Source organism: Castor canadensis, chromosome 5, assembly GCF_047511655.1.
Source record: "Castor canadensis chromosome 5, mCasCan1.hap1v2, whole genome shotgun sequence".
Classification (NCBI taxonomy): Eukaryota; Metazoa; Chordata; class Mammalia; order Rodentia; family Castoridae; genus Castor; species Castor canadensis.
In genome coordinates, this window is record NC_133390.1 from 49845135 (window position 1) to 49864173 (window position 19039).

At 36.4% G+C, this 19039-nt stretch overlaps 1 protein-coding gene across 3 annotated transcripts in view; it reads left to right on the top strand.

The window, feature by feature from the left end:
- Window positions 1–8988, top strand: part of LOC109703142 (transmembrane protein 45A-like) — a 69901-nt gene extending 60913 nt beyond the window's left edge. For all 3 annotated transcript variants that reach the window (XM_074072984.1, XM_074072982.1, XM_074072983.1), the window contains 2 exons: window positions 4526–4671; window positions 8512–8988. In XM_074072984.1, coding sequence (XP_073929085.1) covers window positions 4526–4671; window positions 8512–8605 — 240 coding nt within the window. In that variant the 3' untranslated portion in view covers window positions 8606–8988. The remainder of the gene's footprint in view (window positions 1–4525; window positions 4672–8511) is intronic.
- The last annotated feature ends 10051 nt before the right edge of the window (window positions 8989–19039 follow it).

Sequence of the window (19039 nt, forward strand, 5' to 3'; positions counted from 1 at the left end):
GCATGGAAGCAAAGCTAGGAATCTCACTGTATAGCTATCTTTATCTCAATCTAGCAAAAATGCTATGTCTTTATTATTATCTCTTATGTTTTCTCTTCAACAAAATTGGAGAAAAAGAGGGTGGAACAGGTTCTGCCCAGAAGTGGGAGGTGGGGTGGGAGGTGGTCCAAACAATGTATACACAAGTGAGTAAATGTAAAAATGATAAAATAAAAAGAAGAAGTAAAAATATTACATTGTGATTTGCATTTCATCTTCTTTTAAGTCTCATCACTTCTCCATATATGGCCAGGGCTAGTGTATACTGTGTACAGACAAATTAGAGAAAATGCCCTGAACTCCTGGAGCCTTATGTATGGAGATGTGAGCTGAAAAAGACAAATACCCAGATAGTCTACATTTTTTTTTATAACTCATACTTAAATGATTATGTAAGATGAAATGGAGGGAAATTCCATCCAAACCTATAAAAATTGTTTCCTGAACCATATTACACTTAAAAATGTTTTCTCAATAATGTAGTTACATCATGCAAAAAGAAAATCGTTCATGCTCCTCATGTGATGAGTCACATTTTCCCTATGGCTCTGTGTGAGATTATATTTCAGAAGCTCACTTTGTTCTTTGTTCCTTCCAAGTTTCTTCTCATCCTCTTTAGAGCACAGGGACAGAGAATGAGGAAGCTGCTCCTGCTGTCTCCACTTTTTGTTATATTGCATCATTGCTTCATTGGCATCTCCAAGCTGTATTAATTTCCCTCCTCACCGCTCCCTCGAGTTTCCTCTGAGGATGACTGCCCAGATTCTGAGCTCAAGTTACAACAGTCTTGTCTTGCCTTCAAGAAAGACAAATTTGAGGGAGGGCAAAAGGAGGGAGAAATGGGAATATAGTAGAAAAGGTGAATTTGTTCAGAGTACACTCTACACATATATGGAATTACCACAATGTAACACCGTTGTATTATTAATGTATACTAATTCAAAATATGATAAAGCTATTAAAAAAGAAAGTATGTTGCAAAATGGCAAAAGGCTCAATGAAGTAGTAGTGACATGAGGTCTGATATGGTAGATCAAACACTTGTTTATGTTTATAGTGTTGAAATAAATCATTGGGTAATAAGATATTAACCAATAAGAAATTTATACTCTAAACTGTAGAGTATGGCCCCCTGAATTGTTACCTATTTGAGAAAATAATTATTTGAAATTGAAATGTGATTCTAATGAAGCAAAAAAATAAACTAATCAAACCAGATGTTCAGGGGTGGCATACAAAACATGGCAAGAAAATATTCTTTTACAGGTATCACCCTTTTTTCTTGGAATTTTATGTTTGATAGCAAATTAAGAGAACAGATAAAAGTATAGTGGTTGAATTTTATATTTAAACAAGGATTTTTAATGAGTTGTAACAGTTTTTGGTCCTTAGTATAGGATTTTAGCTTTCTTAATGTACTTGCTTTTATATTAAAATAACTATGTAATGTTTCTATAATGTTCAGCATGAGTGCATCAGCTGATCCTGTTCATAGTCACATTGTGGCCTTCATCAAATATTCAGCTTTGAACATTAGACCCCGAGGGATCCAGTGAAATATGTAATAAGAGGCACACAAAATGTTTCCTCTCCTAATGTAACACAATATAAAAAAATGGTTAGAATTGATGACTGATAGAGGTAACTATAGAGAATTTATTTGGAAGCTTCAAATAACAATTGAAAATATGGCACATAGTGAAAAGTCCATGGGCCTTGAGGTCAGGCTGACCGGAATTTTCATTCTGTCTTTTTTTTTTTTTTCCTGTTTAACCAGGTATCATTACTTTTTTTTAAATTTTTATTGTTTTATTATTCATATGTGCATACAATGCTTGGGTCATTTCTCCCCCCTGCCCCCACCCCCTCCCTTACCACCCACTCTTTCCCCTCCCTCTCCCCCTCACCCCCTCGATACCTGGCAGAAACTATTTTGCCCTTATCTCTAACTTTGTTGAAGAGAGAGTATAAGCAATAATAGGAAGGAACAAGGGTTTTTGCTAGTTAGGATAAGGATAGCTATACAGGAAGTTGACTCACATTGATTTCCTGTGCATGTGTGTTACCTTCTAAGTTAATTCTTCTCAATCTAATCTTTTCTCTAGTTCCTGGTCCCCTTCTCCTATTGGCCTCAGTTGCTTTTAAGATATCTGCTTTAGTTTCTCTGCGTTAAGGGCAACAAATGCTAACTAATTTTTTAGGTGTCTTACCTATCCTCATATCTCCCTTGTGTGCTCTTGCTTTTATCTTGTGATCAAAGTTCAATCACTTTGTTGTGTTTGCCCTTGATCTAATGTCCACATCTCAGGGAGAACAAACGATTTTTGGTCTTTTGGGCCAGGCCAACCTCACTCAGAATGATGTTTTCCAATTCCATCCATTTACTGGCGAATGATAACATTTCGTTCTTCTTCATGACTGCATAAAATTCTATTGTGTATAGATACCACATTTTCTTGATCCATTCATCAGTAGAGGGGCATCTTGGCTGTTTCCATAACTTGGCTATTGTGAATAGTGCTGCAATAAACATGGGTGTGCAGGTACCTCTGGAGAAACCTGTGTCACAGTCTTTTGGGTATATCCCCAAGAGTGGTATTGCTGGTCATTCTGTCTTTATAGTATTAGTCACATGAATTGCCCTAGTAAGACATGCTTAATTTGTTGACAGACAGATAGGATGATTCCATGTTTTAGCTTTTGTGAATAGTGTCACAATAAACATGAATATGTAGGTATCTCCTTTGTATGCTGCCTTTTATTTCCATTGGGTATGTACCCAGAAGTAGGATAGCTGGATCATGCGCTTATTCTATATTTAGTTTTTTGAGCAATCTCCATATTGTTTTCCATAGTGACTTTACTAATTTATATTCCTACCAATAGTTTATAAGAGACCCATTCTGTCCTCATGCTTGCCTGAATTTATTTACTTAAAAAAAATAACCATTCTAATTACAGTTAAATGGAATCTCATTATAGTTTTGACTTGTGTTCTCCTTATGGCTAATGATACTGAACATTCTTCATATATTTTGATCACCTGCTTTTCTTCTTTTGCAAAGTGTCTATCCAGATCATTTGCCAATTTTAAATTGGATTACTTGTTTTTTTGTTAAGTTTTTTGAATCTTTATATGTTCTGGGTTTTAATCCTGTATCGGATGAATATGTGCCAGATATTTTCTAGCATTCTATAGATTGTCTTTTTGCTCTGTTGGTTGTTTCTTTTTTTACAGAATCTTTCTAGTTTAATGTAATCTCATTTGTCAATTCTTGGTTTTGTTCCCTGTGCTTACTCTGTGCCATTGTGTCATGGATGTGTCTAACTTTCTTTTTGGTTTTACAGGGATTCACAGCTAAGAGTGCCTTTAGTCTGAGAAGAGATTTTGAATTTGGACTTTTGAGCAATGTTGGAACTGGAACTTTGTAGACTCTTAGAGATGGACTAAATTAATTTTGCATTATGAATGAGCCATGAGTCATTAGGGGCCAAGGGCAGAATGTCATGGCTTAAATATTAATTGCCCTTCAATAAGCTCATATGTCAAATGCTTGGTCTCAAGATGGTAGCATTTGGGAAGCATTTGTGTGTGTGTGTGTGTTGGGATCTTTCTCAGGGCCTAGACCGTGTTAGGCAAGCACTCCATTACTAAGTTATATCCCCTGCTCTGAACTTCCTTGCCTAATTTTATTTCTAAACATCTTTTAGTATTTTCAATGCTGTTAATTGTTTTTGTAATTTCATTTTGGAGTTGTTCATTGCTAGTATGTAAAAATGCAGTTTATTTTTTGGTGTTGATTTTGTATTTTCAATTATGCTAAGCTCATTTATAGATTTACTATGTTTTCTGATCAGATTATTTAGGATTTGTTATAGGTAAGATTATGTCATTTGTAAGTACACGTAGTTTTACTTCCTTTCCTATACAAATGTCTTTTAGTTATCTTTTTATGAGTAACTGCTTTGGTTAAAATTTCCAATGCAATGTTGGATAGAAGTGATAAAAACAGATCTTTTTTGTTGTTACAGATTATAAGGGGAAAGTATCCAATATTTCATTACTGAATAAAATGTTATTTGTGGGTATTTGTTCATTTTAAAACCTTTGTACTCTAACTTTGAAATAACAGAGTAAATCTATAGAGTATAGATAGACACATAGGATATCCTGAAAGTTCACCTCTCCCCAGAGATGATTACTATTCATATTCTGAAAACTGGTCATTTAATGCCCTTAACATTTTTCTTTAAGACTATGATGTAGTGGGGGCAGGGAGAAGAAATGACCCCAGCCTTGTATGCACATATGAATAAAAAAAAAGACTATGATGTAGTAGATATTCTCTCTTTTACTAAATCAGGCAGCATTATCTGTGACATCTCAGGTAATGTTAGCTACCTTATTTGCCAAGAATTTTGAGGTGTACCCTATTTGGGAATGTATTTGTTATTTTAATATGTACTTTTTCTTTTTAAATTACAGGCAGGTTTTGTTCTATATGCACCCACTGGGGGTCCTGCATGGGATCTGGAGGATCATAGCAACATTATGCTTCTCTCCTTATGCTTTTGTTGGCACTATGCCTTCATCTGTATCATTATTGGAGTGATTTATGCAGTTGTCACCTGGTGAGTTACTGATTCTTGTTCATAGAAGTTCTGTATGTTCAGTAAGGTAGTTGCTAGCACTGGAAATGTGGCTAGTGTCACATTAATTTCAGTTAATGTGGTTATCTATATGTCTTCCGTACCACACACCTACACACCTAACAGGTTCTCCAGATTTCTGGTATGTAGTAGTTGCTTCTAGGCTCTGTGGTATCCCAGCTTTTGCTGGAACCCACCTTCCACAGCCCCTACCTGTGGACCCCAGGCCACCCCTCCTACTTTGTGCTTCTTTTTTGCTTTGTTACTGAAGCAGATCTGGTACAGGAGCACTGACCAAAGAAACTATTTCCTTAATTAGCTCCCAGATGTCTCTTTTAGGCTTCGAATCAGCCCATGTTGATGTGTAGTTGCTTCTTTCTAGAGTTGTAAATTGCATTGGGTACTGAGAAATTCTTCCATTAGTCCTAGTCCATTCTCTGAAAGCAAGTGCATGAACTCATCATTAAGGCTGGCTGTGTCTTTGAGTGCATCTTCATCTCTTCTGCTGTTGTTCTAGGTTTACACCTTAGCTTCACCTCCTTAAGGTATGTTCCTTCAAGAACACTGCCAGAATTCAAAGAAATGCTTTAGCTATGGCAGCTCCCCTCCAGAGCCAAAAGATTACTGTCCCTTCCTGCTTCAAGAACATTCAGATGCCTAACAAACCTCTTACCTACTTACTGGGATAAGACCTTATCTCAAAAATTATGAATGCAAAAAGGGCAAAAGGTATTGCTCAAGTGATAGCATGATTGCCTAGCAAGTGTAAGACCCTGATTTCCACTCGAGTACTGCCAAAAAAAAAAAATCTGTATTTAGGCTTTATGGGTAAAGAGAGTCAGATACTGTGGAAGATCTTATTGATGTATGAATTAGAATTCTCTGGTGGCTCATAAGAAAATAAATGCTCTTTAGATTATAGTCTTCCTGCAAAAATCATCCTGCCATTTCAAAGCTCCCGGGCCTTAATTCATGACAATCAAGACAGCCTTTCTGTTTAAAACATTGGAATTGGAATACAAGTAGTTCCAACATGGTGGAATTAGAATCTGAAAATATAATATAATGGTATGATGTGGTAGGGTAGGATACAATATGATATGACATGACAAACATGATCATATAATATAATATAATATAATATAATATAATATAATATAATATAATATAATGTAATATAATACAATATAATATAATATATCTTGGAAAGATGAGACCAAGAATTCAATCTTCCTGACTTATTTTGATATAAACTTATGCAATACCTTAAAAATAGCATGAAGATTCAGTACTTCCCTCGAAGTGGTCAAATGACTGTATAATTCAGTCCTGAATTTCAGGCTAAGAAGCCTTGAAATTCTGTTGGTCAGGGTGTGACCATGGATTGGTTTGTAACTCATCTACAAGTGATGAAATGTCAGAACATTTTATCAGTATTGCTTGACATAGCACAAAGAACATCATGCAAGCACAGCTAGATTATGCAACTACTGCTCCAAAAATCCCTAAAAGATGAAATTGTTCTTCACAGCTTTCCAGAACAATGGTTCATATACTGTCTCATCCTAGTCCATGCCTGCTGTATTGATTATGATAGTCTATAGGTGAGACCTAGATAGGACTCATATTTAAACTTTTCTGTTTTACAGAACTATTTCAAAAGCTCCTCTCTGTAGTTACTGAAATGTTGCCAATTTACAGATGGGTTTTCTAGGCATGATTCATGCCATCCATTTAAAAACAACATATAGATAGCTAAATTAGGCATATGATAGTTTTATAGACATTTACCCACTGTGTCAGCTCTGTTCTTTCTCATATTAATTGAAGAGAACATACAAGAGCAAAGCACAGACAACCCTGACCCTAATTCCTGGAATGTGCACTATTCTAGTAACTAACAATTCACATATACTGAAGTTGTGCAATGTGGAAATAATGTTTTCTTTTAAAGAAAAATGCTCGGTAGACTATGTCTTATTACAGTGTTTTATCCTTTCATGAGAATAGTGGCTTGAAGGTTTGAGGTCACTGGGAGCAATGTCAACTGTCAATTAATAATCAAGGCAAGCTGGGCACCTGTGGCTCACATTGTAATTCTAGCTCCTTGGGAGGCTGAGTTTGGGAGGGTCACGGTTCCAGGCAAGCTTGGGAAAATAGTTCCCAAGACCCCATCTCCAGAACAAAATAGCCAGAGCAAAATGGACTGGAGTTGTGGCTCAAGTGATAGAGCATTTGCTTTGCAAGCATGAAGTCCTGAGTTTAAACCTTAGCCTCATGCACATAATAATAATAATAATAATAACAAAGACAAATGATTTTGAGGGATTTTTCTTGGGTCTTGAGTCAAAAGATGCTATGTATACTGCTAGGTTATTGTTGTTTATTAGAGGAGTTAATGCTGAGTTGGAAGTGACTGAAGAATTACCTCTATGAATAGGTGAGTGAAAAACTCCTAGTAGATTGCCCCAAAGGTCATTTGTCAAATGTGTGTGAACCGCTGTTATGTCTCAGACAATTTTTCCGGACTCTGACTGGGATTAGGGCAGCAAATAAGATGAAGTCGTTACTCTTATGAAGCTTTAGTGGACTCCAAGAGCACCAGTAAAGGTAGGGACAGTAAAAGATAGGGACAGGCAAGAACTTCATCAGGAATGTTGAAAAGTAGAATAAAGATGTGGGGAGGTTAGAGAAGTTTTTCATAAAGGAAAATGATTTTGGTGACTTGGGTTATCAGATTTGTTTGCATATTCTTCTGTATTTCTGCAAGTTATGTGTTATTGATGTCATTATACAATGTCATGATAATCATACACAGAAAGTGCTTTGCATATTTCATATTAATACTCTTTCTCCCACCAGAGAATTGGAAACCCTGCTGAGATTTTGTCATTAAGAAACTTCAAATTTCCTGGGTCAAAAAGTATAATCACTACTTCCCCAAACTTCCATCTGAGTTTCTTTCTTTTCTTTTTTTGTGGTAATGGGGCTTGAACTCAGGTCCTTCACTTTGAGCCACTCTGCCAGCCCTTTTTGTGATGGGTAGTTTTGAGATAGGGTCTCACGAGCTATTTGCTTGGACTGGCTTCGGAACCATGATCCTTCAGATCTCTGCCTCGTGCGTAGCTGGGATTACTGGCGTGAGCTGCTGGCACCAGCTTTTTTTTTTTTGGTGTCACTGGGGTTTGAATTCAGGGCCTTATGCTTGCTAGGCAGGCGCTCTACCACTTGACCTACTCCACCAGTTGAGTTTCTCTTAAATTATGAAAACATTCAGAGTGGAGGGAGTTCTATGAATTTCTTAATTCATCATGAACATCACTATCATATGCATTTGAGCAGCCTAGAAGGGGCAGCAGGGGCAGAAATCCAGTCCAGACTAGACATGGGGCTTGACTTGGGCTGCCAGCCCTAGGCAAGGCAATTGCTTCATGTACTTTTACAGGAAATGATGTCTTTTCTGCAATATACAGGTAAGTGTGGCCTTGATGGAGAAGCTCCACTGATCTCAGTTTCATCTGGGCTTGCAACATCCTATAGATTGTCTAGTTTGTTTTAGAAATATTTAAAGTTATCTTTTGATGCTTCATTAAACAATCACAAAATACGTTGGAAAGCCAAATTTTATGCTTATTTACCCCCTCCTCAAATCTGCAAAAATTTTCAGATAGCTCTCACACCAAATAGAAATGAGTTTCCCTTGTGGGTTGCCACCCCATTTGCAAAAATAATCTGGATTTTGTTGCATTATAGATGCATATTGCTCTATGTTTTTTACTTTACATATCATGTAAAGTAAGAGAGGATTTTCTTTTTTCTCAGGTTGGTTAAATGGAGACTTAAGAGACTTAGCCCCTCAGAAGTTGAACTCCTGAAAAATGATGAACGAGAACAAGAATCAGAAGAGGAAGTGTGAATTTGATGGGCATCCAGTGACTCTAGATAAATCTTCCATTTTGGCATTGTCTTTGGTCATGGCTTTGTTTCTTCACCTTTTGTTTGGAGAACAACTGGCTGAGGTTGACACTGTACTATTTGCATTTGCAATTTAGTTACAGTATTTGAATTTGAATGCTTTATTTTTAGCTTTGCCAATAATTTGGGTGATGACTTCATTTTGCACATCATGGTATTCTAGTTGGATACTCATATATTGAAAAGTGTTTGTTTTATTTGCTTTGTAGATATGCTAAGGTTCCTAGACCTGTTGCCTCTTGTAACTTGTTGAATATGAAATTGTACTGTGTATCCTGTTGCTCCCATGGGAAATAAATAGATGCATTCACCTTGGAGCAGAAACTTCAAAGTCTTGCTTTTTTTAAAAAAAAATTAAAGCGCATTTCACATTTACATGATACAGAAAAAGCTGCAGACATAGAAATTCCTTTATGTGAGATAACTCCCAATGGGGAAAGTGAGTTCTCCCATTGGAGAGATAAACCAGAAGTTCTCTCGAGGTATGTGATTTTTCTGAGAGGGCCAAGAAATCATCACAGCCTAGCATGACCACCATGCTGTCCCCTCAGTTAAAGTAGATGAATAGTTAAAACCAGGGAAACTTTTATATAGAATACCTGTGCACAAATGTCAGAATCCTTGCTTAGTCTGTGGACTAAGTAGCTCTGAGTGGAGAGTCAAGAAATCTTGTCTTTAATTCTGGCTCCACCATTAAGCAGCCTCCATGTCTCTAATGGTCACCGTGTCCTCCTCTCCAAAGTAAGGGAATCAAATTGACTGAATCATTGGTCCTCTTCTTTTGATGAATCTCAACATGGAAGGATGAGAATAGCTAATTTAGTACAATGTTAGAGCGGCCAGTCTCTGCTGTGACAGAGCGAGGAGGAGGACTCCAGAACTTCTGAGGGATGATCCAAATGTGGAGGAACTGAGGCAGGCTGGTGGCCATTAAATCTTGAAGGCTCCCTGGTACTCCAGAGCACTGATAAGTCCAGAAACTGCCCAGTGTGGTATGTTTCACAGAGGCACTTGAAGAGGGTGGTGAATGATTCTTCACCCTCAGAAATGGGTAAATTCAGTTGCGATGTAAGGTTAGAAAAGAGCAGTTGTAGGTGGATCAAAATTTATCTTGAGCAATGTGGCAAACCTTAGCGCCTTCTGGCATGTGAAAATATCACATGCATGGTCCTCAGGGATCCTTTGTGTGTTGTGTATTTCAAGGCCATTTTCTAGTACCCAAAGATTCTTTATGGCTTTGGCAAATTTGAGTTTCCAAATAGTGAGTCAGCAGTCAGTAATAATTACTCAAAACTGGTATTAACGGAATCTAAGCCTGAGCAGTGACTACAGGAATAACTAGCAGCAATCAGATTAAGTCTGGATTTTGAAAACTGATAAATGCAAATACTAATATTCTGGTCTTTTTTTTCAGTACTGGATATTGAATTTAGGACCTTGCACTTTCTAGGCAAGCACTCTACCATTTCAGCCACCATGTCCCTAGTCCTTTTCACTTTAGTCATTTTTCAGGTAGGATTTTGTACTTTTTGCCCTGGTTGGCCTACCTAATACTCCCGTGTAGTTGCAATTACGGATGTGAACCACCATGCCCAGCTTGTTCTTTGAGATAGAACTTCAATAACTTTTCTTTTTTATGGCCTGGGCTGAGCTTAAACCACAATCTTCCTATCTCTGCCTCCCAAATAGATTGGGTTACAGGCATAAGTCACTGTTCCTAGCCTTTACAGGATTTATGAGTCAACAGCAAACACCTCTTCTCCAGTCTCTGCACATAGAGAACACAAGCAAGATCCAATCCAGTGAGTTCACAGAAGATGAACATTGGTTCAGTCTAAGACCACAATTTGAGGCTCTCTGCTTCTAGCTCCTGAAATGAGCAACAAGTTAGAAAAACTCTTATGTAATTTTATGGTTTATTATTGGATTTGAATTTTGCAGCTCCTGTTTTTATGGAATGCCAAAAACAAATTCTTAAACTGAGCTGAAACTGAGCTAGGAGAATATGGTATTGTCTTTATATTGTGCTAGGAAATTTTTGATCAATAAGTAGAATTTATGAAGGAGTTTTATTAATGATTTTTTTAGGATACATTAATAGTTCAAGGGGGTTTCATTGTGATAATTCCATACAGTGTACAGTGTACTTTGAACAAGTATTATCAAAGTTTTGATTTATGAAGAATTATATTTCAGTAAGTTTCCTGAAACCATGATAAGTACATTATAACAAAAATGTAAAAGGTTTTCAACTCTAGAACATGGGTTGAGGAAAAGTGGCTTCCGGTTATGCTTGTGAACCTGAGTACCAATAAGATCATTCATCCAACAAATGTTTATTGTTTCTGTGTGCCTGGCAGTGTGAAAAATGCTAGCAACATGATAGTGATGCCAAAGTTATTGTTCCCATCTATCTTTCCTGTAACAGAGCCAGACAATAACAAAGTCAAACAGCAAGTTCTAGAATTTGAAGCTGTAAATTATGTGTAGGAAAAAAATCTGGGGAGAAGGATTAAGAACAGCAAGGTAGAGTAGTGACACTTTCCCCAGTGTGGTCTCTTCCTTGGGGTGCTTCTATGATACCCTTGGGAAAAATAGCACCCCTGCCCATCTAGTGCTTATATGTCAAGAGCCTTTGGTTCTTCATGGGAATCCCTCACCAAAGAATGAGTAGATATGGGTGTTTCCTCCTTTGCTTTATATGTGTATTTTGTCTCAACACTTCCAAAAACTGGGGGCTCAATTCCTGAAGGTTTGCCAAACTTCCTTCATGGGTATTACATTCTTTTCTGACATAACCAAGAAAAGAAGCCCTTTAAAAAAGTAGGTGCATGGCTTCTAGCACTGTTGTCAGCATAGCAAGGATCAAGTGGACACTTTATAAGGCAGACAAAACCTGGTGGATGGAAAACCACTCTGTTGTATACATATGAAAGTGAGGTGTGGGGATTGATTATTAAATGACATCAGTTTTAGCTGTCTATGTGATGCCATCTCCTCAATGAGTTCTGTGAGCTCCAATCTCCTTCGATTGGCAAACTGAAACCTCTGATTGTAGCTCATTATTGAAATGGGAGACAAGGTCATAATCATAGTGGTATTCTCCTGTTCATCACTTTTTCACTATGGGAGCTCCTTGATCAAAGGCATACTGAGTGTATCTGGAATGTGGATTAATAAAGGGAAGTAAGAATTGCTGGATACTACAGGAACAATGAGAAGGAAAGCTGAAAAGTAAGGAATTTCCCCAAGATACAAGGAAACTTTTGATAAGAGGAATTAAATAGAATAGATGTTTAAATAGATGTTTAAATTCTTTATTCTTTCTATTGTGAAATCTAGATAGAGAAAAGTGAGATATAGAGGATATACATGAAATAGTAAAAAGTTAACTGGAATTCTGCCTCCTGCGTTGTTAAGCATAATTAATTTTTTCACCATCCACTCTGTTTACTAATTTAGATACTCCAGTGTCCTCAACTCAAAATGATTAGTTGTTAGATTCTAACAATCCTATTTCCTGCATGTTTCCTGAATCTACTGACTTCCTTGGAGTCACTGCTTTAGGTTGGATCTTTTTTTTTAATTTTTATTTTATTCATATGTGCATACAATGTTTGGGTCATTTCTCCCCCCTTCCCCCTCCTCCTCCCTTATCCCCCTCTGCTCCCTCCCTTACCCCCCCTTCTTACCCCTCACTACCCGGCAGAAACTATTTTGCCCTTATCTCTAATTTTGTTGAAGAGAGATAATAGGAAGAGAGTAATAGGAAGGACCAAGGGTTTTTGCTAGTTGAGATAAGAATAGCTACACAGGGAGTTGACTTGCATTGATTTCCTGTGCATGTGTGTTATCTTCTAAGTTAATTCTTCTTCCTTCTAGATTCCCATATGGCTTGAGGAGTCATCCTAGAAAATATTCCTTATTGTGCCACTACCTTGTTTTAAGACCCTTTTATGTCTTTCAAAATTAAATCTCTTTGGTTGGTCTATAAAGCCCCTCATAATCCAGTCTATGGGTCCTGCTCTTATTCCACATAGGACTGATTCTGTACACTAAACTCTTCTCTATTTCTAGAACACATAAGAACTTGCCATGCTTTTGTGATTTTGCACTTTGTAGCTTGTCTACTTATGTCACCCATTTTTATTTGACTATTTTCAATTTAAACTAATATCCCAATTCAAATACGACCTGTCCTGGAAAGTCTTCCTTAGCTAGTTTGTCTCTGCTCTAGCTCTCCTTTATGTTCTAGTGCACTTAGATGTCTGCAAGTTGACTTGGTAGTTGGGTCTTCTATGTATGTATGTATGTATACATATACATTCATGCATATATAACCTATCTCTATATCTATCTATATCTATATGTAATATGTTGCTATCTATCTAGCCTTTCCATATATCTATATATAATATATTATATAATCTATATCCCATCTATATAATCTTCTCTTTCTCAGGGGATTCTAATGTCCTTGGTCAAGGTTCTGTGTTTTTAAAATATGTCTTTTATTATTCATAACATCTAGTAATTATTGTATACTCATGTAGATTCTCAATGCATAATGTTGATGATAATATTAAAAAAGACATTTCTGAGCAATGATACTTAAAATAATGGTTTTGCATATGGTAATCAAATGACCATAGACCTGAAAGGAGCAACTAATTATCCAGTTTCTATGCTATTCTGTCATTTATTATTTTTTAGGAACATTTGCTCACCCATTAAGAGCTCTGCAGGAATGGTAAACTTAGAAGCATAAAAAATATTGAGATGTACAATTGGTAAATTACTTGGATTAATACTAGGATGACCCTTCTGTTAGTAAGAGAAACAGCAAAGCTTTTGGAAGTTTCAGTTAATGATTATAGAAATAATGAACATATGGTGATAGCATTAAGATGTGTTTGTCAGCTCCTAGGTCAGAGCCAGTTTTTCTTTTTGGGTCTTGTGTAATCAAGACACCTTGTAAACTCTCAAGTATATTTCCTTCTGACTGCAGTGTCTAATCCAGAACAATGGGGTGATATGATTAGTTTAGGTTCTTTCACTAGTTGATATGCCATATTGCTCTATTTAAAATGTCATAATTTTAACATATTTTCTGAAATCAAGATACATTTTCATAAGTACATACTTATATGAAGTATTTGTCTTTTCTCCTATTCCCTTGAAGAGTTATTAAACTATTGATTTGACTTTAGTTAATTGTGTCTTGGATCCAAGTTCAAGGCTGTTTTTTTTATCTGAGATGTGTTTCCCAACACTCCCCACACTTCATGCTGCATAAAGTGAGCCCTGCCATCCATTCATAATTCCTTATGTTTCTACCAGCCAGTATATCTTCACATCCATGATTTTTGCTTTTTAGCTTTGACCCACATCCTCAGGATGCCTTTTGCCACTGTAGGCTACATGTTTTCAATTCTCTGGATTCTAACTATTCTGATATACTGTCCTTGCTAGTATGTTAGTGCTCACGTCCCACCTCTACTTAGGTTTGTACTGTGCACATTTTAACTGGAACTGGTTGTCTAACAGACTAGCTACTAATGACAGTAATTAAAAACATAAAAAAGTGTAGAAATTCCCAGCAGACAAGTGGATTCTATAAGCTGTTTATTATCCTTCAAATTACATTGTATAGGTTTTGAACTATGACTTTTATCTAGCTTCAGATTTGAAAAATAAAAAAATATGTTTTCTTTCCATTATAGCTAATTTCTATAAATAAGTAGCTATAGGAGCTTTACTTTTGTCAGAATTCCAATGTGTAGATATGGACCTTCCTTGTAAACATCTGACAAGCACACTCTAAATGATAGGTGTTTCCAAAATTTCTTTGTTTAAGCATAAGAACTGCTCTGCTGACTCATACCTATCATCCTGCCAACTACTGTCAGATTTTTAGAAGAGGTATCAAGGAAGGGCTCAGCTTCCTTTTATGATGCCAACATTCAAAGTTTCTGATAATACTTCACATAATCCTAATTTTTCTAAAAAGCTTACTATGGATTATTTGATTGTAAGCTCCTCTTAATTTTTACCTTCTTGGCTTATTTTTCCATGTTACTGTACCTATACTAAAGTTTGTTCAGGTTATCATTTGAGCTTTGAGTTATATAATTTGTCTCAGTTTTTAAAACTAAGCTCATTTATAAACTTAGACTATATCCTTTCATATTTCATATTTTCTAGGTAGAGATACAATCTGTTTGTTGTCAGTAGTCCGTCATTTCATTGGTCATTTTAGTTATCCATCTTGGAATATCCTTTAGCTTCATAATTTTTTCCTTGAACATGATAACCTTACTTGTTCACAGATATTCAAAGAGTTAAGGAGCAAATACTATTTTCTATTTCTAATATGTTCCCTGATAATATCCAGTATTTTTTTGCAATGTTTTTATTCATTTAATTTTTTTCTATATTTTTTTATTGTTGTGCTGGGTGAGAGTACAGTATAGCATTTACAAAAGTTCTTACAATGTATCAAATATTTATATATTGATATCATACTTGAATTTACCTCTTCTACTGCTGTCCCTTATCCACTCCTCCTCCCATTCCTGGAATAGTTTCAACAGGTATCATTTTTGTATTTACATACATGTGTACACAGTATTTGTACCATATTCACCCACTTACTCCCTTCCCCCACTACCTCCCCTCTCCCACTGGTACTGATCCACCATCCCTGGGCAGGACAGTGCCACATTGCATAATAACTTCTGAGAGTACCCTTTGGAAATTCATGCATTTCTTTCCTTGTAGCTAGATCCTATTTCACCATAATTTCCTCCTTGTTTTATCTCCCTTGTTTGTATTAACTTTTCATCTCACCAATCCTGCAGGTAATTGCCATTTCTTACAAAAATAGATGCTTCAAGAACACAGTCAATTCTAGATCATTTCTAAAAATATTTGGTAGTGAAGGAGGGCACTGGACACTGGCCTAACTGTTTGTCCTTCTGCCACATTAACCTTTTTTCCCTGTGAGCCTCTTTCTCATACAGTCACCTTGGATTACAGGAAGAACAGGACTGATGGATAGCATCTTTATACAAAGAAGCAGTTATTTATTTATTAAGTGGGAGCTAGGGATCGAACCCAGGACCTTGTACTTGCTAGGCAAGTGCTTTACCCCAGCCCAAGGATAATGTCTTTATAATAAAGGACTGAAACTATCCCCGGGGAAAAGCAGAGCCTTACATGACCGACACCCCCCCCTAAATGAGAACAATTATCTGTGATGACTTGAAGGCTGCACCCTGGAACAGATGTAGCCATCTTATGGGAACCAGATTGCTCCCCTCAAGTGAAAGCAGCAATAACTTCTCTGATAACTTCTCTGAAACCCCTCCAGAACCAGAACTGAGATAATGATTGATCAGACCACTGACCTGACCAAGATTACCCTCTCTACCAGTTGTACATACTTCAAATCTCTCCTTTTACTTCATTTTCTTATAAAACTTCAAAATTCCTGTAAACCCCTTGAAGAAAATCTTGGGGTCATTGAATCTCTTTGTTTTCCCTACGTAGCCACATGTGATTAAACCTGTGTTCTCTGGAATTCACCAGTGTTTGTCTGTTTAGTTTACATATAGGGATGGGTGGCTGAGCTTAGTCTATTTGGGATTCATGGAGCTGGGAGTTTTGCCCTAAACTCCAGGTTCTGTAAGACTCTTGTCAATAATGACACTAAGAACATCTTCACATTTTATGTACTTGTTTTTGTGCACTGTTGAGGGCCTTTTAAAACACTAAATAAATGACATGACTCACTCTTTACCTTATTTATTCTAAGTGATTACAAAGATCAGCATTCAATTTGCAGAATCCAAATTGCTACTGCTCACATGTATCATGCTGAGTTTTAATGATCCTACTTTTTACATGTATCCTTCTAGCCTCTTGATTAAGAACTGAGAAGTTAAATGGAGGACTTCACTTACATTGGTGCCTATTATTCTTCATGTATGCATGACACTATACTATATAGTATGCCTATGGGTGCCTGTTGTCTTCATTTTATGTTTTGTATATCTCAAATATTTCACAGTGATTTATAAAACAGGTACAACTTACAAAACATAACTGTGTGCTCTGAGTTAGAAAGAGTTAAAATGGTCCATAATTGTTATAGTTTGAATCTAAATTTCTCCTAAAAGGCCATGTGCAACAGGCTAGTTGCCACATAATGAGCATTTGGGAAGAGGTTGAATCATGAGTGCTCATAGCTAATGGGCTTAGGAACAGTTAGGGCTATTTGGAGGAAAGAAGTTACTGAGGGCATGACTTTGGAGGGTACATTTTGTCCCCAGCTTCTTTCTCGTTCTTTTTCTCTGCTTCCCAGCCATGATGAGGTAAGCAGAGTCCTCTACCACACTTCCATCACCATGATATTCTGTTTCACTCAGGTCCAGAGCAATGAAGCCAGCTGACCTTGAACTGAATCCTCTGAAACAAAAAACTAAAATAAACTCTTCTTCCTTTAAGTTGTTTATCTCAGGTGTTTTGTCACAGTGATGAAAAGTTGACCAACACAGTAATATATCCATGAAGGTCATAATAGTTTGATATGTATTCCTTTTCTGAGATAAGAGAATCCTGATGTTTCACTTGATTATTTTTATTTTCTGAGCAACTATTATGAAAAGTGGTTTTTATCTTTACCTTTGAATTTCAGATCGAACCCATAATATAATTTTAAAGATACACATTTCAGTTCTTCCCAAATTGGCTTTCAGCTTTATGCAAAGAGTTACTTCCAGTCACAGGATACAACATTAATATACAAAAATCAGAAGCTTTTCTATATACCAACAATGAAGACACTTAGAGAGAAATCAGGAAAATAATCCCATTTATGATTTCTTCAAAAAAGGAAGTGAAAGACTTTACTACAAAAGCTATAAATCACTAAAGAAAGAAATGGAAGCATACATCAGAAGATGAAAAAAGTCTCACATGCTCATGGACTGGCAGAATCAATATTGTGAAAATGGCTGTATTATTAACAGCAATTTATGTGTTCAATGCAATCCCCATCAAAATTTCAGTGATGTTCTTCACAGAGTTAGAAAAGTCACATAGAAGCACAAAAGACCGCAAACAGCCAAAGTAATCTTGAGCAAAAAGAGCAATGCTGGAGATATTACAATATCTGAGTTGAAACTATACTATTAAGCCACAGCAATAAAAATGGCATGATTCTGGCACAAAAACAGACATGAAGATCAATGGAATAGAACAGAAGACCAAATGTAAATCCACACAGCTACAGCCATCTGAATTTTGACAAAGGAGCGAAAATCATATGCTGGAGAAAAGACAGCCTCTTCAACAAGTGGTGCTGGAAAAACCGGATATTCACATGTAGAATCCTGAAACTAGATCCCTATCTTTCACCCTGTGCTAATATAAATTCAAAGTGGATCAAGATCTTAATGTAAGACTGAAGCTTTGAAACTAATACAGGAAAGACAAGGGGAAACTCTGGAACATATACGCATAGGTAATAACTTCCTGAATAGAACTCCAATAGCTAAGCAATTAAAAGAAAGGATTGACAAATGGAACTGTATCAAACTAAAAATCCCATCAGCTCTACATGTGACAAGGGATTAATAAATCAGAATGTACAGGGAACCCAAAAAATTAACCTCTCAAAGCAACAACCCAATACAGAAATGGGCAAATGAACTGAACAGACAATTCTTAAAGGAAGAAGTATAAATGGCTAATACATACATGAAGAAATGCTCAATATCCTTGCCATAAAGGAAATGAAAAAAAAATCTGGGTTTCATAATGACTTTATCTAGTTAAAATGGTTGGGAAACTATAGAGGCAAGAAATTGACCTTCTACCTTATTTAAATGTTAAGAAAGATGACCTTTGTAGAAAGAAGAAAAACAGAGAACATGAACCAATTCAGGTTATAATACATATTTACAAGGAAATTTCACAGGGAAACTCCCTATGTAGCTATCTTAAACAAACAAAAATGTCATTTTTTTTTCTTTTGCAAAATCGTAGAACAGAAAGATGGAACAGGTCCTGTCTGGAGGGCTTTGGTACTAGTGGGAGAGGGAAGATGTAGGGAAGGGAATGGGAGGGTAAACATGGTGCAAATACTGTGTACACATGTATGTAATGGAAAAGTGAGAACTGTTGAAACTATTCCAGGAATGGAGGGAGGAAGAATAAAGAAGAATGATGGAGGGGGTGAATTCAAGTATGATATATTTGATATATTGTAAGAACTTTTGTAAATGCCACAATGTACCCCCAGCACAATAATAAAAAAATAAAAAGAAAGATGACCTTTGTCATGGAAGTTGATGGTAGTAACAATCCAAAA